This window comes from Aptenodytes patagonicus, chromosome 7 (genome assembly GCF_965638725.1).
Source record: "Aptenodytes patagonicus chromosome 7, bAptPat1.pri.cur, whole genome shotgun sequence".
Taxonomy (NCBI): domain Eukaryota; kingdom Metazoa; phylum Chordata; class Aves; order Sphenisciformes; family Spheniscidae; genus Aptenodytes; species Aptenodytes patagonicus.
In genome coordinates, this window is record NC_134955.1 from 20,304,017 (window position 1) to 20,327,992 (window position 23,976).

Genomic DNA, 23,976 nt, shown 5'->3' on the forward strand with positions numbered 1-23,976 from the left:
GCATCTTGTGATGGTTTAACATTTCCTGGAGAAACAATTACAGGACAGTACTAAGAAATACAATTTACTGTCTCAAATCTGCATGAGTATGCAGAATTCATTCCATCCACGTTTCATTTTTGACCTAGCAGTGCTCACTTTACACTATAAATACCAGAGAGAAGTGTCTTTATATATTTTATATAGATACTGTATATTATTCATATAGTAACTTGTACAGATTTGCTACCTTAGCCAAAAGTTATGTTCTAAACAAATAAATCACATAGCAGTATTAATAGCTATCACATTTGAAACAGTAGTGTCTGGAGACAAACTGAGACTGGGATTTTGTTCTTCTAGATACTGAGGGTACAGAATTGCAAACAATCCCCTGGCCAAAAGGTTCATATTCAAAATAAAGGCCCAAAGGGGGTGAAAAGGATCTAAAACACGGGCAGAGTGAACTGTGAGGTGACAGCATGTGTTGTGGCAGCTACTCTGACTTTGACCATGGCCCCCACGATGGGAAATCATGCGTAAGAAAGAAGCCCTGGCTAGCCTTCAAAAATCTTGAAGCCAAGATATGGAGGAGGAGGAATAATGATGGAAATTATCTCACCTGCCTTTTGTCTTCCTCTGTATAGTTCAAAGTATTGGCTGCAATAGATTTACTATCTGTCATTGTCCAGAAGAGGGAATAATGTTTGCAGCCATTTCATTCATTGCTTTAAAAAGGCCAGTTTCTCCACAACTGCAACATGCCATATCCTGTGGGTTTATCCACTGATGGGTTTCCTCGGGGTTTTTTGTACTACCAGTAAGTCTGAATTAGGTACAGTGGATATACCTGACAGCAAAACTTATAAGGCAAGGTGCTTAGTCCTTGCCAATACTCATGGCCAAAAAGCATATAATATGTTTGCAAAATCCACCTAAAGCAATGAAGCCACTCTTTGTCATAAGTAACGGAAGCAGAAACTGGCCCATGGTGAGCAATTTCAAGATGGTATCTATTATATAGTCAACTTTAAGGCAATTTTTTTCTCCTCTATTAAGAGCCTTCTGAGCCTGGTTTCCTAAAGAAAAGAAGATTATGAAATTGAACTGTGTTGGCTGAGTATCCCACAAATAACTTGTGAGTCCATTTGTCACTGTTAGCCTGATTTAACAGATATGCACCCTTTCAAAGTCATTAACCTCCTAAAGGTTTTCAGAAGGTACACATTTAGGTAGCAAATGTAGCCCTTAGCAATGCTTTCACTGGGAGATAAGACTCCAGCATGATCCCCAACCCCTATTAGACATCAGAATCCACAGAGGAAAGAGACTGTATGAATGGCACCGCTAAGGGAAAAAGCTCTAATTGGTGCCCATATACATCAGACATCAGGTAATACAATCATCTCTCTCTCACACTTGATATCAGCCCTCAATAGTTCTGCTTCTCACGGAAATGCCATTTTTTGAAGTCTGTAATTGCCATATCAAATGACTCTCCTTTCTTTAAAAGCAATGCTCCTTAAAAATACATCCTCAAAGAGCCCTCACAAAGTCAGAGGCAGAGATAAGATGTCAATCAGACTGAGCAGTTTCTGGAGGAGATAAGTAACAAAGGAGAATCAGAGACTCGGAGGCAGTTAGAGAAAACGACATTCTGGGATAAACTTCCCATGTTTTAATTACATAGAAGCAACGTCTGTATTGCTGTTTAATCAAATTTTTGTTTGTCATAGATCATCCACTTGTTATACATATGAAAATACACAGCCTGTCTTATTTGTAATCAAACTATCTTCTCAGAGCACCACCCAACTGGTAGACACGTGACTGTCTTCCTTGCAGAACAGCATGCAGCAGCTCCAACTGATAAGCTCACCTCCATAGGATGAGTGGCAGCCCTTGCCCATCAGAGGAGAACGTGCACAAATAATGATGATGAGATGGTGGGCCTGCTTTTAAAATGGCTTACTGCTCTACTGGTAATATTTTTTCCACCAACTTAAGACTGCAGCCAAGTATAACTACAAAATGATTGCTGTCCTCAGCCACTAACAATCTGTAGAGTTTCTGGCTGTTTTAGCCATCAATCTCATTCAGCTGACTGATGGAGGATGCAGATGAAGGACAAGGAATCCAATTCAACAAAATCAACAACTTCTCTCACAAAATTCCCCAGCTTTGGGAAAAAGCTCAGCTAACAGCTCTCCTCTCAAGCTAATAATGTCAGATGGTTTCCCAAGGAGGTACAAAGAAATGAAGAGGCACCCCTCTGCCTCTACCCTCTGGCCAAATTTGTCCAGGATCACTCAAAGACCATCCAATGCCCCGTGGTGCATTTTCAGATCAAGCTGTTCCTTTATCCAGCTGCCCTGCACGCTCAGTCTTCCAGATATTATAAACATTTGCATAGCTCTTACAAGACATACCTGTGCCACTGAAGTTGAAGTGCAAGGAAGGAAAATTATGCCAGTAATGAGGGACTTCTCATTTTCATTACTTCCCCTCCTTCTTTCCAATTACGTCCAAGTAATACAGATTGACTGCTGGCAGTATCACTAGTGCACCAGGCCAGCAGTAGTCATTAGTGCAGAGCTTCTCAAACTGTGGTCCACAAACCATCAACAGCAGCAAAGCCAGAGCAAGAGACCCACAGCTGGTCCCTGGAATCAGATTAAATACATTCTTTTTTTTTCCACAAAGATCCTAGTGCATTCACTAGTGCTACCTGCCACTTCCTTGGCTCTGTGTTTCCATACATTTCAGATTTGCACTTTGTGTCTCAGAAGCCAAGATACATCATTCTCAGGGCTGTATCAGTTGGAATTTTATATGGACCAAACGGCAAAACAAAGCAAAGTGCCTTGCCTCATCTCTTTAGGCAGGAAGGTGGAAAGCAGAGCCCCAACTGCTCATCCCAGTGTGTCCAGCAGATGGCAACTCCCAAGTTTTCAAGCTACAAGAGGATATTCCCCGGGTCTTTGGGAGCCTACCTGCTGGAATTAGAGCCTTCATATACCATTTTGGAGACTTTGACTTCTTTATAGTGTATACAACTTTAGTATGTCTTAACAATGGAAAGGAGACACATGCATAGAAATGATTAATGGTAAGTTTGATAAATAATAAACTCCTTTGTCTCCTTTCTTTCTGTTGCTGTCTCCTCTCTATAACTAGTCTTCTAACAACAGCATTTTGCAAATTCTGTGCTTTACTGAATTTCTCTATCGGTTAAAACATTACCTGAAGAGTCAGATATAGGTATTCAGTTTTTTGATGGGCAAATAACTACCAATCTAGCTAGTTTTCTCTAGCACAGGATCTCTTAAGCAAAAGCCACTGGAAACACGAGTACAGTTCTGTGCATTTCCTTTTTTGAGTCTTGGAGGTTTGGAAGTTAGAAGTCAAAGAAAGTGGGAATGCTGGCATAAGCCAAGGGGGATTAAGGAGATGACATTTTTCTTTCTATAGCACTCTCTCAGCCCTTAGGATATATCCTACCTTTTTTTAACAAAAAAAAAGAGAAGGCAAGCAGAGCCTTGGATTACAAGCACAGAAAGAAAATAGTTCATTTTACCGACTGTCATAAAGAAAATCTGCATGTTTGGAGGACAGAATGTGGAAAACAAATGTTCTTCCCTGGGTATTTCACAGTGAAATACAAATATTTCTTTATGAAATAAAAATATTCTGCTTCGCGATCATCTGAAGTGATCTCTAGTCTCAAGGGTTCAGCAATTCAACAAAAGAAAATCGAAGTCCATAAAAATGAATGAAGTCAGGCAGATATTATGTATCAGGTGACAAAAGTTATTTCGGGAGCTTACAAACCAGTGCAGTGATACAATGATAGCTCCTCTGCATCTGGCAATATTTCAGGAAGTGGCCTCTGAATGGCAATTCCCATTAGAGTGGCAGCGCTGCTGTCTAATAATGTTTTGTCCCTGTTTCAGTACCTTAATAACCCAGAGCACTTGCAAATGCACCAAAAGCAATTTGTGCAGGACTCTTCATGGAGAAAAGAGCTATTCTAGGACTATCAGATTTTTTTCTCTACATTAATAGCTGCTGATCTGCTATACCAATGGACTGATTCAGCACCAACACTGACAAGGCACCTCAGCCTCTGACACTTGTGAAGGAGCTTTGTGTTCCCTTCAACCGTCAGAAAGGGGAGAAGAAATTTGCTCCATTTCCACAGTTATATGACAGCTTTTAAAAATTTTATAGCATGAGCGCAGCACCTAATCCAATAAAGCTTGCCAGGAACATTTAGAATCAAGGCCTCTGAGATTTTATTTCCTATAAATTCACCAGACTTATAAGAAAAGGGTCTTTTCCTCAGAAATGCAGCACCAATCCCACTGGAGTTGCACAGGGCTGAGGACTATTCTTCTGCCACGCTGTGCAAAAGATAGCTGAAAGTACTGGGAAATAGGCTGTAGGGATGCACAAAATGGACTGGAGTTAATGAATAGGAACAGGAAGAAGAAAATGAAAATATGATTTCTGAAGGAAATCAAAGCATTTGCTCAAAACAGAATAAAAAGCAGGAACAACCTATAATAGGCATTTAATTCATTTAATGCAATGACTGCTCTCTATACATAGAAATAACTGCAGTTTTTATTTGGAGGTCAAAGCATGAAAAAAACAATTCCTCTTCCTACTTACTATTGTCTGTCACTAACCAACTACCTAGAGAAGGGTGGAGGGGAAAGGTGGAGACAGCAAAACTTCAGTGAGCACGTATGCAAAGAGAAATCCTGTCTTCTTGCAGAGATGCTTCTCTTTTAATTTCACAAAGTAAAACATGATAGATAACTGACAACAACTTGAAAAACAAAACAGCAGCAGCAGCAGCCTGTAATCGTTCCAAGATTTTTGATCACTAGAAATGGAAATTTTTTTCTGCTTTTACTAAAGATAGGTCAGCTTAAGCCAGTACTTTTTAAAATCATCTCTTTTTAGTTACTGTCTCCACTGTGAAAAGGTGAAGAGCTGCATCTGTTATAACTACATGCTGTGCAAACCTCATTTGGACATGACCATCATCAATCACTCCTGCTGTGCAGGTAGCATGTGAAAGGGGAACAAAACAGAAATCGTGCTGCAGTATTTGACATCACCCACTCCCCTGCTCGTATGCTTTAGTTCACAAAGAGCCCAGTTGGCTTAAGGTTATTCTCTCCTTTTGGGACCCCTGTTTTTTCTCTCCCTCCAAGCATATGAGAATAGCTTTGATGGTTTCAGGGGAAAGACAAAAACCTTTCCTTCTCTCTCAAAGGATTAAGGCTTTCCTATTGAAAAGCATGCCAAAGATATATTATTATGTGCCATCTTGCCTTTGTAAACACACACACATCACTTGCAGCAGTACTTCTTATCATATGCGTATGCTTCAGTGGAAGATGAATATTGTAAAAGGAGTCAGAATGCAGCGAGTATCCTTTGTGGCAGTGCCATGCATAGTCCTGAAAAGAGCTATTAATGCTAGCATCCTATTGCATTTCTCTAGTGCACACTTCAACTAGCTGTCAGTGCTATAATCTTGACCAGGGACAGTCAGTAGAGGCACAAGGCTTAAAAGAGCAAGAAAGATAGTGTTTGTCTTTGTCAGAAAGGTCTGGAGTAAGCTGCAATAAGTATTAGACAATATTTAGGAATGCAGAAGCAACCAGAGTCAGAGTTGAAAGACCGACTGTAGTCTTACCAACACTCTTTCTACCAGCTTATCTAGGGTGTAAAGAGAGCGCCCTCCTTGTGTTTCATAGCTCTGGTTAGTACCATGCCAATTCAGTGGATTTGCACTAGTTTATCACATCCTGACTACTTGGTATGACTCAGGTCAGCAGAAGTTGCCTGTACTTTGTGTTTTCTGATGCACCAGCACTGCAGCATGCCTGGTTTTAAACAGCTGTACAGCAGTGCACACTAGAGAACAGCTCTTTCCATCTCACTCCCAGCCCTCCATGTACCTCCGACAATTCATGAGAGCACAGACAATCAGTAATACAGACATGGTAACATCCAACTGCAAACACACACCCCTTCCTTAAGTGCCAGGACAGAAGTGGTGTCACTTCACAATACCCCTTATTTCCCTCAGCATGTTAATAAACCACTCCGGAAGAACAAGGCATTTAAAGGCACCTCCTGAGGACCTCACAACAGACCCTCCCACATATGAATTTGGACAGGAGACTTTGAACTAGAAACCACTTCCTCCCCTCCCCTAGCAATCACGCTACTCCCTTTTCTAGAACGCAAACAGCACTTGTAACCTGAACCCCCCACTGAGCTTCTTTAGTCTATGTCTACAGCCTATGCTCCATGTCATGGCAGTGAAATGCCCAACCACCCTGCTGTTGACAGCCACCTCATTTATTAAAAAGATGATGCAGAGATGCACACCCATATGTCCCATCACGGTGTCCTGCTGACACACACATGCCTCACAGAGATTTGATAAGTTTTTGCCACAGAGTAGCAGCCCCAGAAGAAGTGAGGAGGGCTCTGGTCTCCCTCCACCCTTCAGAGCCATGTCTTCAGGAGGGAATGGCAATGCTAGGACCCATCACTGACTGGGACAGAGAACGATCACCTAGAGTTTCCTGATACAGGCTTTAATGTTGTGATGTACTGAGTATGCCATCCGTGATACAGCAATGGACGTAAGCATGTGCTCAACCTTAAAATCATGAATGGCCTCAGTGATTTCTCTAAGAGTATGCATGACTTTTGAGGCAAGAATATGCAAGAATGAAAGATCAGAGCAACAAAGGGAGTGTACGGGTCTCACTGGAACAAAGCAATGAAGGCATTCATGCAACTGGCCTCTAAATACACTCTTTTGCCTTGTATCACAGTTTTGAAACACAGCTGAAGGCCAGGAAATGAGAAGGTGAAGGAAACTCTCAGTAGGTTGTCCACATAAATTAATGAGGCCACTGAAAGGGTAGCCTAGGCACCACTCTGTTCAACTTCCAAGTTTAAACTTCTAAGTTTAAAAGCAGCAACAAGTTCACCTTCCATCTCGGTAAGCAGACACAAATGCAACCGTCTCACAGTTTCAAACATGTACTCACCCAGAAGAGAAGGTTGAAGACAAACATTAGGTACTTGATACACTGCAGGCAGTTGTGAGCCATGCTGCACCTCTTCAGTTCTAGGAGAAAAATAAACGAGAGATCCAGGTAAAAGACAACGTACTTGTTTCCCTTGGGGGACGTGTACTTAGCCTTGGTGGCCTTAGGGCCTGGGTTGGTGTGGAATCCAAAAAAAGAGTTGCTGGCAGCCCCAAACTGGCCACCATACATGCTGCTGTAGCGACGAAAGGCGCCATTTGGGAAACTGTAATCCTTGCTGTCCAGGGAAGGGCTCCTGTGATAGGTCGACTCATCGGTGCTAGACCTGCGCATGGTGGCTTCAGCTCGTCCTGTCGCAACTGCTGCTCTGACAATCGTTGGATGTCAATGGTGCAGGTGAAAGGTTTGTGATTTTCTTTCCTCCTCCTTGCTATGGATCCCCTATTGCTTTGCACCAGCTGTTCTTTTGTCTGCCATCCTGTCAAGGAGTTACATGTGCTGTACAGCAGCAAAGTTGGTGAACTGAAGTCTGCTTAGCCAGGAGTTAGGGAGCAGCGTGCTTCCACATGAGAAAGACTTCTGCACAAGTAAACATTCTCTCCGATGTCACAATCGTCCCTCCCGGCCCACCCCTCTACCAGAGAAGAAAAAAAGAGAGAGAGATATACTGTACCCAAAGAAATGAATTTTAAAAAAAGGAAGCGTGACCTCGCTTGGATCACAAATGCCATATAAAACCCCAGCTCCACATGCCACACACAGACAAGAGAGTGCCGCTGCACAAGACTCGTGGACAAGGGCAGGAATTATCCAAAAGGCAAGCAGCTCCCGCGGCCCTTTCCTTTTCGCCACATTGCTCTGCTCCGAGACGCTCGGCTCACTTTAAGGATCCCCGTATCCCCTTCGTGCGGAGGGAGCCTGTGGCAAGCCAGCCACGGAGCTCCATTCACAGCGCGGCCGCCACTCCTCCGAGGCTCCGCGCCAATCGCGCTCCCCGCCCGCCCGCATCGCCGCGCCCCGGCCCGGCCCCGCGCCTCCCGCCGAGGCAGAAGGGGCCGCCTCGCCCCGCGCACCCCTCCCTACCCCTGCCCTCCGCCCGCCTGTCGCAGCCCCACTGGCACACCACCACCACCACCTTTGCAATAAGAAACCTCCCCTCGGTGTCGGGATGCAGCGGGCGCTGCCTCAGCCCGGCGGGAGCGCAGGTGGGGACGGCGGCTGGAGCCCCCGCCTGGGGAAGGTCTCGGGGCCGCCCGGCTCTGCCCGCCCGTGGTCCCCCCCAGCTCCGAAACTCTTAGCACGGAGTAACCGCACGGAGATCGAGCCTGACGTGCAGTTGGCTTTAAAAGGGCTGCCCGGGTACACAGGCAGTGCTGCCGAAAGAAACAGGAATAAGTAACCGTTCTAAAAATTTCTTAGGCATAAGCGTTCGGGATGCTTTGGGGGGAGTGGGGTCAGAACAGGCCGTGCTTCCCTTGCCGGAAGGCTTGTTTGTTCCACTACAGATCCATCATCAGGATTTTCCTAATTCGCTCAGTCCCACGGAATCATCACTCAGCAAAATGTACGGCCAGCTCATTTGCTTCTCTAGCAGCCTATCTCCCCCTGTCAGGTAACTCACTGATTGGCATCATACTCCGTATGTAGGGGAACACTTCCCTAAAATCTGGCTACTCCCGCAGGCAGTAAAGAGTTGAAAATCTGCCACACAACTTTTCCGGAACGGAAAAATCTGACTGAACCTGTGGCAGTTACAGTATTAACACTCAGGAAAGCAAAATTAATTTACCATCTTTACCCTAAATTCCCTGTGGGATTAACTCACTTTGTCTCTGTATGTGCCACTTCCTCATCTGTAAAATGGGATGGCCTGTCTCTGCTTTCCTTCTCTCATCCTCTGTCTGCCTTATGATTTTGACTGTAAGCTCCTGGAGCTAAGTGAGAAGATGGCTGGCTAATATTTTTTAAAAGGCTTGCCCCAGCAGGGAATTAATCAAGATGAAAACAGGTTTCTTGCATGAAGCATCTTGCCAGTCTCAGCACAAATCAAGAGACACAGGCACCAATTAATTAAAGAACAAATTAGTAAAAGTAAAATGAGCTGGTTTTGCACATAGCCTGAGCAGTTCACCCTTGCAAACCACCCTCTAATTCTGTTAATTTACGAACTGCAAAGCTTGAGTCTAATTATTTCCCTTCATTTCTTCCACAAACTATAAATACACTGGGCATACCTGGTTCAAGCTTTAGAGAGAAAGAACTTGAGCACAAAACACAAGGGTAATAACTCCTGCGCCATCTGTTTCAACAGTTTTGGATGACTTACAGCTTTTCCACTTTTTAATTTCCCTACCTCTAAGAACAGAGATACTTCATAGCCACGATGGAGCTTGCTCTTCTACTCTTCTTCCCTCCCTTTCCTGCACGGTATAAACTCTGTCCCCAGAAAGGAGTCCTCCTTTCCTAGGCCATAAAGATGGTCCCATGCAAGCAGATCTGTTCTCGGTCTGAGTTTCCAATACACCACTTATTTTTCCTATGGCACCAAACAGTTCTACCTCCAATCTTCCTCCTTGTCTGTATGGCAACTAGACCAGTTTGGCAATGGAAACCCAAAGGTGATTCAAATATTTCCTATGTCCCCTGTCAGTATACAGAAATGCCTATGTACAAAGCTCCATATTAAACGGTAAAAAGAAAAACTGGGTACAGCTCTGTACACAGATTATGTTGAAACAGTGTCAAGTCAGATAATCGTTATTTAACAAGGGTACCCACGGTATTGCAAGCACATAACAGAGGCCAATTTGGCATATTTACTGTAAACTAGACATCTGAAGACTCAAAAGCAGCTCACTTACTGCTATCTGGATAAGAAAAGGGATAGAAATCTCTTGATTTCACCTTTCCTTAAGGCAAGAAATCATCAATTCCCAAAAGAATTCAGTCCTTAATATGAGTGGAATAACTTATAAAGCCAAGATCTGAGGTAGAAGGGAGAGTTTCTAAATGCTGCTTTTAAATAAAAAATAATAAACATCAACACACAGTGGGTATATTTCAGACAGATGCAGAAAAATGCATGAGGAAGGCAGAGGTCCCACACGACCCTTATAATAAAGGGTACTTTTACCCCAGCCTCCTTTCACCACCATCCGTTGGCACACCTCATTGAAATGACAACTTTTCAAAGGCACTTTAGTGTAAAATTTAGCTCTTAAGTCCTCGCTGTTCTTCTTTCTCATGCCAATATCAACAGCTAATTAGAAACAGAGTCATTTGGGATACAGACATTATACAGCTCCAGAATCTTTCTTTTATTAAATCTTCCACGCTAGGAAACCCAGTTAGAGTTGCTAGCTTAAATGGCAAATCCTTGAGATAGCAACGTTGCACCGGCAGGCTAACCCCGGCTTGGATGACATGCTTATATGAAGGAGTAAGACCCTGCATGGGAACTGGGGAAAAGCAATAAAAAGAGAAGGGCTGATGTGCTCTACTTTTGCCCATCCCTGGTGGAAAGTGAATGAAAGAGGCAGGGGCATGCTGGTACCCGTATCAACATTTAAGCTGTTACAATAAAGTAATACTTGCATAAACCAAGAAGACTAAACCTCAGAAGCACTGCATCACTGGGCCATTATGTCCACAAGGGTGACTCAAGGGGCAGGTGAATTATAGCTTTCACAAAACTTTTTGTTAATGACTGAGCCTAAAATCACAACCTGGACCTAGTGACCTCTCTTCACCTCAGATCTCCATCTACTTTTTCTCTCCCCAACTGCATCCGTATATTCCCATCCTGTGGCCAATTCATATTGATTCCTTTACACAGGAAAGCAAGCACTGTGCAGTCTCACCAGCACAGGTTCAATTTGTATTGATTCCGGTGGCATGCTACCATTTACATTTTAACAACTCTGTCTCTGCCCTTTGAGTGGAGGGCTGGTAACACTTCAACGCCTCCAGCCAAAACCCTGGCCCTGAAAGAGGAGAGGCAGCACTCTATGTCAGATGAGCTCCAGGCAATAGATAGAGACTGTAAAAGGTTTGGGCATCAGCAGTAGATGTTAACTGTGTTATCCCCCTCACCCTTTCGCCGAACAGCCTCATCCAAGGCCTCAGCTATCACCTGAAGGCACACACCTACTTGTTCAGCCCACACTTCCCACCTGCCACCTCACCCTGCGCTTGCAGTCACCACAGGCCCTGCACCACGCTCCTACCTCCCTTAGCCGAACCTACTCCCAGTTCCCTCGTTTGTTCCTGCTGCTGTGACCAGCGCTCCCGCTCCCAGCCCCGGCTACACCACCTTGCGGGGCAGGCGGCCATTACCTGTGGGCGGGCTGATCACGGCCCCACTCTTTTAAAAGGGTTGCGGGTGCCCGGGCCAATCAGGATGAGCCACGCGGCGGCATAGGTACGCGTGAGAGCACGCGGCGCGCCGCCCGCCACAGGGGCAGCAGTGAGTCCCAGGTGGGGCTGAGGCCGGGTGGTGCTGCTGGGCCCTGATCCCCGGGGCAGGGACACTGCCGCTGCCGAGGCCTGAGCGAGCTTTGTGTGTGTATTCTGAGCTCAAGTGATGGTTAATGTGTCAAAACGTTCTACCAAGGTTCCCTAAAGAACCTGCCTGTCCCCATAGTTTGGATGAGAGCTGCTTTCCGGGCCTCTTCGGCCCCCTGCTCAGCTTTGGCTCCTCTTTCGGTGCACCGTGTTTTTCCAGACCCAGCTGCTTCTTTCCCTGTTCCACATCCAGGGCTTCCCCTCCTCATGCCTCGCTGTGTGTGATGCCTCTGGACCCAAAGGAACCATCAATTGAAACCAACAGGTATTTCAGTACCGCTTTGGATCAGACCTTCCTTTTATCCATTTTGAATACTGCTTTCTCTTCCTGCTCCTTGATGTAACTCTCATGATCACAAAACACCAGCTCCTTCAGGTCACACAAAATGCAGCCACTAACTCACCTCCTCATTAATTTAGTCTTATTAATCCTTTAATGGTTGCACTGGCTTTCCCCCTACTGATGCCTCTTGTCACTGTCTTCAAAACTGCGTACCTGCTCCATCCTTCTAATGTAATAACCCACTTTGCATTAACCTCAGTAGCCTGTTTGTGAGCATCTCATAAAAACCGTTAAGAAGTGATCCACAAAATAAATTTCAAAAAATCCTGCTAGAAGCTATTACTGAAATGTACTATATAAATACAGGGTATGTATGTGACAACTGCTCCTGTTCTGCAACAGGGGGGTGTGCAAAGGCATGCACATGAGAGGTGATGGTCTTTCCCGGTAGTTTCAGCAAACAAACTGTCTAAGATCAAATATTACTACAAGAGTGGGAGTTTTTTGTGGGTTACTAACTTTCCTCCACACCACAGCATTACAATCAGCTAAGGGTGATCAATTGATAAATACACTCCAAATGGTTAACTTTTTAATTTCACACACACACAGAGATCACCACATAAAAGCATTAATCAAAACTGTTTGGCACTGCCTGTCCCCTCCTTCAGCAATGTGTCTAGTGAGCAATCCCTTCCCTCCCCCCTCAGTGCACTCTTTGCAGCTACTGTTTGGTTATGTTTGATTCAGCAATGCAGGCTTTGTAAAAAATGTACCTCTTCCAAAGACTAAGAGAAACATTACCTCTTCTGACTGGAGGGTGAACCAAAGTTCAGGGCCAGGCTGGCTGTTTCGGCTAGGAGAAAAAAAACGTTGTGATGGAGTCCTTGATTTGTTTGCTTTTTTATATTCATTTTGCATGAATATAAATGACTAAAAGCACAAGGCAAAAGGGAATAAGAATACGATTTTTAACCTGACAGCCTCGCACTGCCATAGGTGTGCAGTCTCTACTCAGCCCTAGCCAGTATTGTTTAATATCTTCATCAATGACATAGACAGTGGGATGAAGTGCACCCTCAGCAAGTTTGCAGATGACACCAAGCTGAGTGGTGCGGTCGACACGCCAGAGGGATGGGATGCCATCCAGAGGGACCTGGACAAGCTGGAGAAGTGGGCCTGTGTGAACCTCATGAGGTTCAACAAGGCCAAGTGCAAGGTCCTGCACCTGGGTTGGGGCAACCCCCAGTATCAATACAGGCTGGGGGATGAAGGGATTGAGAGCAGCCCGGCCGAGAAGGACTTGGGGGTAGTGGGGGATGAAAAGTTGGACATGAGCCAGCAATGTGTGCTTGCAGCCCAGAAGGCAAATCATATCCTGGGCTGCATCAAAAGAAGCGTGGGCCAGCAGGTCGAGGGAGGGGATTCTGCCCCTCTACTCTGCTCTGGTGAGACCCCACCTGGAGTACTGTGTCCAGCTCTGGAGCCCTCAGCATAAGAAAGACACGGATCTGTTGGAGCGGGTCCAGAGGAAGGCCACAAAAATGGTCAGGGGGATGGAACACCTCTCCTATGAAGAAAGGCTGAGGGAGTTGGGGTTGTTCAGCCTAGAGAAGAGAAGGCTTTGGGGAGACCTTATTGCAGCCTGTCAGTATATAAGGGGGGGCTTATAAAAAAGACAGAAAGAGACTTTTTAGCAGGGCCTGTAGTGACAGGACAAGGGGCAATGGTTATAAACTGAAAGAGGGTAGGTTTAGATTGGACATAAGGAAGAAATTTTTTATGATGAGAGTGGTGAAACACTGGAAGAAGTTGCCCAGAGAGGTGGTGGATGCCCCATTCCTGGAAACATTCAAGGTCAGGTTGGACGGGGCTCTGAGCAACCTGATCTAGTTGAAGGATGTCCCTGCCCATGGCAGGGTGGTTGGACTAGATGACCTTTAAAGGTCCCTTCCAACCCAAACCATTCTATGATTCTATTAAGATGACTGGAGGACTCAGGCATTGAGCCAGCGCTGTCTGATTACCTCCCTGCATCTCTACCCACAGGCTAAGCAATGGAGAAATCCAGTGACAGTGTCCCTGCATGTCAACCCCCTTTCTGACAGCCCACACAGAGCAAAAAAGCAGCAACCAAAGGGTTTCCTCCCTAAATCCTGCTCTCTCCTAAAAATTCGCGTGGTCCAAAGAGCCTGTGCTGTCACGTGTTGCTAAAGGCTTTAAGAGAGGCACGAGTGGGCCAGATGTGGAGCCATAAAGCCAGTTCCTGAACCAAAAGCAAGACATGTCAAAGCAGCCCCCTAAGAAACAGGTAAATCAAACAACCGTTAGTCCTACTCTAGGCAGCAGGTCCTCCAGCTCAAGGAGTATTACCATGGGGCTGTAAGCTGAGGATCTCTCAAGAACCTTTTATTGTAGAAAGAAATATGAATATTTTTTTAACAAGTCAAGCAGAAAAGAGCATGTTTCACTGAAACCTCAAACTTATCACATACATAAGAAGATCCCACACCTTCCCTTTTATTTCCAGAGTCCTTGTGCATCCATTAGCAATTTCAGTATCTGTAAAAGCCTATATTTGCTGGAAAGTGGTTGAGCCCTGGATTGCATGGGCAGGAGGAGAAAGTCTGATGTTCTAGAGATTTCCTCAGCTAATACAAAGATCTTTTGATATTCACAGTTGTACCTGCAACTCCTTTAAAGATTTACTGATGCCTCCAACAAAACTTTGAAAAAATATTCCAGTCACAAGCAATTTCACTTATATAGCAGACTTCAGGGTTTGTTGTTTTTTTTCATTTTCTTTTTTTTCTTTATAAATAAGGAAATTTGCATGAAAAAAAAGGATCTTCAATACTTAATAGCTCATCTCCTTCTGCTCACATGCCACCTGAAGTCATGATCTTTGGTTTATGGCATAATTAGTTGCTATGGAAATAACATCATCATAGACACAGAGAAAATATTTTGGGTATGATTTGCAATGCTCTTTATTTAAGCCTGTGCACAAGTTACTTTTGTAGAAACCTCACTGCTTTTTATGTGCTCTCATCTGCATAACGGTATTCATCACCTCTGCCTGTGCATTCAGACACACTGGTATTGGTACGTGCACTGCTTCCACTGAAGGCATTTCCTTCACCCGTACTTGAGCATCTACATGTTCAAACAGTGATGAGAGTGTACATGCATGCAGAAGAGCTGGTGCCAAGTCAGACTAAACAAAACAAAACAAAAAAATCTCTTCAAAAAATGACTTGGGATTGGGCCCCAAAACCCTGTGCACCACAGAGCCCCCTTGCCATTTGTGCCTTCTGGGCTTTTGTCATCCTGTTCTTTGCTAATGATTTCTTTTGTCCAATAATAAAAAATTTAAGTAAGGAGATTCCCTGTTTCCCCAGCAAATTCTGTGTATTTAAGTCCTGGCCAGAGAGAATTATTGCTGCAGATGAAAGACAAGCAGTGCCAGTTACTGAACTCCTGGAGAAGCAGAAGCTCTGTTCCTCTGCCAATGCCCTCAGTAATAAAGAATGAAAGAACAGAAATAAAGAATCCATCTGACACCCCACAGAAGATGAGTTGTGGCCCAAAGAAAATCTTTGTCAAAACCTATCTTTGCGGTGTCAGCAGGTCTTAGCAGCACAAATGCAATTTATGTGCTAGTTTTCTTAAAATCAGGTTACTTTCTCTAACCTGAGAGATCAGCTGGTGTTCGAAGAAATACCACTTCAAACACGTGGTATTCAGGATCTTTCTGTCAAGTATGAAGTAATCAATCAGACATGAAAATCTTTCTTTAAACTACACAGTTCTGATGGTTTGTGAAAGCAGGTATTTTAAAGCAGAAGCAAAACAATGACTTAGAAAAATTCAAAGATTCTTTAATGTTCCTTAACTGGTATCTGCCTTCTTCATGGATTTTTTCCTTGAAGATTCAAAATGGATTCTCTTCTTGTCTTGCATCGTTAAAAACAGGGCTAGCGTTTTGCAAACATATGAGCATGAAGCAAAGTTCATATAACCATATTTCAGCTCCATTTCCAAAGCAATGAAGGCCCAGCAGCGTTCACTGACCTCACAGGGATCCGAGTGCTCAGCACTTTTGAGAATCAGGTCACTGAGAGCCCATTTCAGCAAAGTACTCAACCACAGTTTTCACTGCATTGAGATATTAATGTACTTAAATAGTAAGCACACACTTAAATGCTTTTGTGAGTGGGATTGTACATAAGCATGAGAAATGCAGTGTTTAAAAGGTTGCAGACCGAGCTGGACTCTGTATACAGCTGCTGTAGTGGAAGGAATTACTCCCTGAGCACACATCTTTGAAGCTACTGCTTCGCAGATCTACCTGCAGAGCTGGCTGGGAGGTGCCTTCAGCTAAAACAAGCAAAGTTAGTTCAGGTGGTTTGAAATGGGGTAAGGAGGTCTCCTACCAGCAACTCAGTCAACAGATGTGAGCAAGCACACCACGAGCCCAGGGCAGGCTGGAGAAATGATCTCTCCTGCTGCATTACTGGGTCTGCGTCTTTCTCTTCATAGCCAAAAGACCTCAATTTGCTCCTAGCTCCCTTAGGCTCTTCCAAAATCCTAGGTTAAAGATAAACATACTTCTTTTTCCAAAAAAGGACTGAAAATAAAACCCCTAAGGGAGCAATAGATGTAATTTTCATCTTGAAAGATAACTTCTTGGAATAAGCAAACGGACATTATTTTTTATGACATGGAAGTTCTGTCACACCAACTCAATGCATTTCTTACAATGCAAGCTATGCTGGAGAGAGCTTAAAATTAAAACTGAAGTATTAAAAAGCCTGCAGCAATTAAAAGAGTATTTGAAAGGGAATAATAAACAAAAACACTAGGTGATGATTCAATATTGATATTAAAATGGAATGGACCTGTACAAAGAAAATGCAACTGGCCATACATATTTTTATATAATATGTTATCAGCTATTATTCCTTTTCTTTATGTTGTAAGGAATCACAGGGCTTATATCATCCCACATTGTAAAAGTAAACAGCAGTGGATCTCTTATCCCTGACATCTCTGTAACCATTCAAGCAAAAAGAGAGGAGCTTCTGCTATCAAAAAAAAATATTCTGCATAGGAGCACAAGCTTTGACTTTCTGCTTTGCCATTCTGAGCATTCATAACAGTGAACAGTCAAAAATAACTTCAGGAGTTGTACCAGCAGACATACATTCAAATATATTTCTGGAACAGATAACACATACAGGTAAACAATTGAAAACAACAGCCTAGGATTTACACTCCTAAAAGATGTATTAGTGAGTATAATAGTGATAATGCTTGAAATAAAAATGCTCTTTTGGAAGAAAAAGTATCACCTGCACTGGAAACCGTATATCTGTATTTACTTGTTCACATCACCACAATCTGGCTCTTTTTATATTTCACTGTTAAAAGCTGTAATTAAGCTCATTTCCCTAAGGAAGGGTACATCTACAAAGAAATAGGAGGCCCCTGTATTTTAAGGCAGCACAGGTGTGATACCCTTTTTGCAAAACATACCTAAACTCAGTTACCAAAGATAATACAGAGGCCCTAATTCAGCAAATATGAGTTGTCTGAAAAAAACCCGAGAAACTCATCCCTATTTATTAAGGCGCTTAATGCTATTTAACTTTAATCGTGGGGCTTTGTTTGGACAGAAATAAGGACATAATTTAGAGCTTTACTGATAAAGAATGAAAGACAATCAGTGCCTGAATTTAGATGCTCTCATTGAAAAGGTACTTCCAAAGTATCTGTTTAGTCTTTAAAGTCATCACCCATTTTGCACACTGGCTAAGATTCTGGATTTAATCAAAACCAAATTTGTGCCTAAATTTCACCTGAGTGTTTGTGCTCAGTGTTTCCTATTGGTTTGCACTAGGCTTTCAGATATTCCTATTCTGTAAGAAACACTTGGCACAGGACCTTTGCAAAATTTAATCCTGCTAAATCTAAGCTCTAGCATACATTAAACTGCTAAAAATGCAAGGTCAACCTCTTCTGCAGTCTGACCTCCCAGCAGTTTGTGTACTGTGTTATATTTATGGGGATTTTTATGAAGGCAGAATTATATACTAAAAAATTATTTCCGCATCAGATCACCAAGAAGCCAACAGAAAAGTAATTAGGAGTGTTTCCACAAAAAAGTGTATCTATTCCATGATGGTTTTCAGAAATGGCAGGGAATGCAGAAAGAAGAACCAGCCCTCCTGATTTCTGTATTCTGCATTTCTGCCTTTAGACAGAATTTCATATTTGATAGGGAAAGAGGACCTCCTTAGAAACATTTTTATTTTACACAAATTTCCAGGTATCTGAAGACCAGATTAAGTTTCTGCATAGCTCTGGTATTGCTAATGACATTTTGCTCAAATAATGCATAATTATGAGCCTATAAAACTTTAATTAAGATGCTTTATAGCCCTTTATAAGTGTCACCCAAACCTATGCTGTAGCGTAAACTGTACTTTTAATTTCTATTTGTTATATTTACACTGTGCAAAGAGATTCATTACAGTAAAAGCTAGTTATTATTTTTTAGAAGACTACACAAATTCCTTGGTCAAAGTTTGTCTGGATAAAGCAAACAAATAATCGTTTTTGTTTGCTTCCATTTTGCTTGGAAATAGAAAAGCTAAACAAACTGTAACACAACTCTATCAATTCCTACAGGGGTCAAACACTACACAGCCAAAACCTCTGCTGCTTTCCACATGCCAAGAATCAAGATGCTTAATGTATTTGCAAGAACAAAAAGTGTGCCTGGTTCAAACAGCATACTGTGTTTGGAGCCTGATCCAAAACACACTGAAATCATTGTAAGGTGCTAGTCCAATCTCAACACCTCAGAAGTCTGACTGCTCTTAGTCCAGGCAAATCTTGGAGCAAGCTTCTGCCCCCCCATTGATGCCTGGATATTGTTGTCAGCAGGACTGCCATAAATTGGTCATACTCAGATGAGATGGCATTAAATTTTTTTATGCCAGACAGAGAGTCAGGAGGGTTGAATCCAGGACTCCCTTCACCACTGTGGAATGGGATTTCTTTATTAATCTGTTTAAGACAGGATAGGTATGATAAGTATGACAGGACACATGTAACAGGGCATTAAAGCTCCGAGAACTGGGAGGGGAGAAGGGCTGACATCCTCACCAGAGCCTGCAAGGGCTCCCTGCTGGCCTGCCAGCTCTGTGGGTCAGACAATTGGTCCCAAAGGCATTCTGGACACTTGTTCCTTCAGCCAGGTCTTAGACCCTGTCCTATAATGAAATGTGCAGCACCTTTCTTGCCTTATAAAATAACCACAGGAATAATTTCAACAGAAACATACCCCTTTCAGACAAACTTTAAAAAATGCAACCCAAAAGAAACCAACAAACACCAGCTTATCAATAAGCAAGTAAAACTAGAAAAACATGAGCTCTAGCAGTGTGAAACTCCCCTTGCTTGGCACAGTGAGGGTGCACGTTCTCCACTCCTGCGCTCCTCGCGAAACAAGTAGGACCCACATCGCTGCAGTACGCTGCATCTGGCAGTCTGATGGCAGCTATTAGCCCCACTATGAGTCCTGGTATAATCCTGGCCTGGCCTTAGCTGCTCCTCCAACAGCAAACTCTGCTAGAAAGGGAACGAAGCCAAAGTTGGCTTTGGCAAGACAGAGGTGCAAATCTGATTTTCCTTCATGGAGTAAGTTACAGATCCTGCAAACTCGTGCCTCATGCAGCTGGAAGCTGACAGCTTCAGATGAGAGGAATTTATCATTATTATTTTAGTATGAGAGCAGCTCATTGATTGCAGCTTGACAACTCGAGTTAATTAGTTGATGAAGGGTCTGCTGCACACTGGATGGCTCCACATCTGTGGATGATGACACAATCAGTAGAATGAAATCCATACTTAAAAGGTCTTTGGTCTTTTCAATCCTAAACTACAAATCACAAAATCCACATAACAAAACCTGCAGATCAGAGGAATTACACAAGAGGTTCCTCCTTCCCTGGCCCTCGGGACAGTCTGGTCTCCGCTGCTTATTGAAGCTCATAAACAGACAGACTTGACTTCAAAAGCATCCTCTTTTCTTCCTGGAGTCCCAGTAGTTCTCAATAGTAAGATAACTGGTTTGAGCTCAACCTGGCAATGTTCCCTTATGGCTGCTTTCCCCAGCATGGAAATAGCAATTTGCAGGTTTTTCTCTGCTCCTGCCAAACAGCAGGTGGGATTTACCCACCTTGTCAAAGCGATTATGTCAAGGTCATCTGGCCCCACCTATCAGATCAATGCACGGAGCCCGTGCATCCAAGTTTGCAAAACATTAAGGTTCTTACTCAGCTAAAATAGTATGTGAGGCCATAATGTCCCAAGCTCCTGAGAAGTGGTGGAGGAGCACAAATGGCAGGGAAAGCTGGCTGGGAAGTGATCTACATGGGGCTGGAGCCACTGAAAGCCACTAAGCAGTGAGGGACAGGGGAAGCACATTGCCTAGTGGGAACAAGGCCGTTGCTGGTTGACCAGGAGCCTCGTATCAGTGAGATCTACTGCAGAAATTCAGCCAGCCCTCTGCCAGACTCTACCTGTAATTATACGGCCCTAGTTCTTAGCACAGAGAAAGGCATTTTTTTCCTCTACCTTTCACATCCATATTTTGCACTTTTCAGGGCACAGCCTGCTTCCATGTCCCTTTTTACTTACCACCTAGGAAGTTGAACTGCACTTCTAGGTGCTCTCCTATAACAAATCAAAAGCAAAAAAGGAAACCAAGAGTCACCGGGCATGTCTGAAATGTGGTCAATCAGAGGTTGCTGGAGAGCAATCAAGAGAAAGGAGGTCGCTTCCTTTAGATGAAGATGACAAAATTTCAAGACAAGCAGCTCTTGTCACCAGAAGCGATGAGCAGAGTATATAACTCAGCAGTCATCTCACCTGAGCCTCCTGAGTCCTGAAAGGGGCTGCAGAGAACGGCACACAGCTATGGGCATAGGAGCCAGTATTTCATAAGTAAGAGATGTGCGTGACAAACAGAAATGGCTGGGTTCAGACGCTACTACAAGGCTTTACTAGTTTAATTCTGGTGTGTTTTAATCTTGTTTTATCTACCCACACAAGGACTCTGTTGACGGAGTCTGCATTCCTCTAACAGAAACATTTCAGTCCTGGATCCCTGCTTGTCTATCAGATGAAGATTTTTTTTGTGTTATAGGACTATTTCCTCCTAGTTTGAGAGCAGCTCAAAGGAATTGGCTTCAACAACTTTGCTATGATTTAAGTTTATTTTTTGACCATGCTGAGCTCTGACAGAAGAGAAGCTCCAGTGAGAGCCATGCTTTATTCTGCCTCCACTAGAATGCTATTGAAAATCTTGGGATGAATCAGGACAGCACAGGTGCTGCACACAGAGTTTAAAAGCAAAACATTCTGCTGCAATAATGTTTGAGCATTTAGGGGACCTCAAAAATGATTTTTTCTTATTACGCTCTAAACAAAAAACACTTTCCATGTTGACATTAATTTCTATAACATGGCTTTAAAAACAAAACAACCCCAAAATTCAATAGACTGCACCCAGGATGGCAATGCCTCAAAATTAGAAGCAGCATGTTGGCATTTTTCCCAGAAAAAAAAAAAATACACGTGTATACACACTTTTTATTTTTTGCAAGATCAATGAAGCTCTGGGGCTTATTCGCACCTCACTCAGCCAGAGGCAGGGACAGGTCTTTGCAGTGCATGAACACTTAGGCACGAGAAGGAATTTGTTTACCTGAACAACTGCGTGTGTGCATCAGAAGTAGTGAGCAGCATGGCTCTCAAATCCATGATGCTGAAGCCTTATCCTTCCTATCCAAGACAGAGACTTTAACTTGAGGGCTGCTAGTCTCATCTCAGTGCTTCCAGAACAGAGTTATTAGGCTATAATAAGCAATCTCCTAACAGCAGGTTGATGAGACTAAATGAATCGCCTTGGTCATCCCCAGCCAGTTGTGAACAAATCCCTGCACTAACAGCAAGGTTAGCTAGGATTTTTCTGTGGCTTCAGTTTACAGAAGCTCCTAATCTTAAATCCTCCACCAAACCTACTGCGATGATGTCTGCAGCTCTGTTTGAACCAGCAAGAAGCGTGAGTCAATTCTTGCGGTAATGGGGCAGAAGAGATGCAGTTCCATACATACCATTACGCACTCTTGAAGAGGCATCTGAATGCTGTCCAAAAATTAATTACATGGCATGACAAGCTCTCACAATTAGCTAACTAGACTGCTTGATGGCTAGGATTTTAAATAAGGATCTTTCAAGGGGAAAGCTCTGGAACAGGCAGTGCTACTGTCATAACAGTCCGAGCTGTCATGAAAGCATAGCACCAACAAGACAGCCCTACAGGCTTCACAATTGCGACTGCAAAGGAAAGAAAAGATCCTGGGGGAAAAGGACTTATTTAACTGCACCTGTACCTCACAGCCATCATCAGGACATCCCCCCTTCCAAGAGGGCTGGAACAGAGGACGACTTGGGTCTTCTCCAGACTACAGTTGGCCCCCATGAAGCAGCAAGGGAAGCCAGGACCACCACCTGCTATCAATGGGGCTGGAAGAGGCACTCTCTTTCACACCACGTCAGGCAGAGGTCACAGGCAGGCCTGCAAATACAGCCAGTCCCTGCACGGTGTGACAGCAGGCCCAGCACCCTTGACACCGGCTAGACCCAAAAGTGCACTGCCTCCAAAATCTCCCATGCATCCACTCCAAGCAACCCTGAAGGTTGCTGCTCCTCTACCTCGTCACTGAAGGGGAAATTTGGCAAAGGGCTTTTGCTGCCGCGCACCATTTGTGCAAGATTTCTCTGATGGCTGCTCATGGAAATCAGTGTTTCACTCACACAGCCCTCACCTCTTTTGGGAAAGAAAACAATGCTTCCATTTTCTCAGTTTTCTCCCTTTGTATGCAAAGGAAAGGGATGAATAGGCAAGGATTACAGGATAGTAAATAACCAGAGTGACTTGACAGCAAGTAAATCAAGCACTTTGTAGTGTTCATGGCAACAGCTTTTGGCATCGCAGGAGAAGAAACAATTCATTACACAACAAATAAACTATGATCTTGTATTTACAAGGCAGACTTTCAATGGAGCCAATTATATATGTAGTGGTGACTGAAAGCCTTACATTACCATTTACAGATCATCTATGAGATGACTGGGTTTTATCAGTATATCATTTTTTATGAAAAAGGATCAGGGAATGTATTAAATAGGGAAGATGGGTTTCAGTTGAAGCTGGATGCCTGTTTCCCTTCTATACATGTGAAAATCTTCTGTCTCTTCACAAGTCTGTTGCAAAAATATTTCAGTCACAAAAAAATGTTTTTTCAAGTATTTGCTTCACAATTCGATATTCTTCTCTGATATGATTACCTACATTAGTTGGCAGTTTCTTTTCCCTGGCCTTTAGAAGGTTTCAGGTTGGTTCTGGTATGTACACTTATGATGAATATATATATTAATAAGCATGTGTCAGTGTATACACTTTCACAGAAAATCAGAATCTTAAGAACTTCACTGATACCCCTGAGAAATTGACAATTTCATGTTTTTTATGTTTATTTTAAAACTTTTTATTCCTGGGTTGGACTGTGTCAGGGTTGGGCTGTGACCTGCCAGCTCATCTTTCTTCTTTAGAATCAAGGATCAAATCTCTATCTAGATAGGTGCATTGAAGCGCTGTTCACGTAAACTAGATATGCTTTTAACACCATATGCTAATTAACCATCGGGTTTTGATATGAATCCCTCAGAGGCTCATGCTCCTCAGTCATGATTCAGATGTATAAGCAAGATTCTCAGCCACTGCAAAACAACTTAACTACAAGGAAATCAAAAGCACTGTATGGGTTTACACCAATTGAGAACCCAGCCAACCGTCTTAAAATTGCAGAGACTTCTGCTCAGGCAAGCACCACCACTGAAGTATTTCTCCCCCACGTATATGCTGCCTTTTTCATTCCTGTCGCTGCTGTGGAAAGTATCTGCAGCAGCATTTCTGAACTGCACCCT

At 43.4% G+C, this 23,976-nt stretch overlaps 1 protein-coding gene across 9 annotated transcripts in view; it reads right to left on the reverse strand.

Annotated features, from left to right (window-relative positions):
- Nucleotides 1-23,976, reverse strand: part of TSPAN4 (tetraspanin 4) — a 496,491-nt gene that overhangs the window by 213,233 nt on the left and 259,282 nt on the right. For 5 of the 9 annotated variants that reach the window (XM_076344248.1, XM_076344244.1, XM_076344245.1 and 2 more), the window contains one exon: nucleotides 7,068-7,147. The exons of 2 other annotated variants lie outside the window; for them this stretch is intronic. In XM_076344248.1, the coding sequence (XP_076200363.1) occupies nucleotides 7,068-7,130 (63 nt within the window). In that variant the 5' untranslated portion in view covers nucleotides 7,131-7,147. Of the gene's footprint in view, nucleotides 1-7,067; nucleotides 7,401-23,976 lie in introns of those variants that run through there. 2 more of the 9 variants (XR_012995871.1, XM_076344243.1) reach the window with 1 other exon arrangement.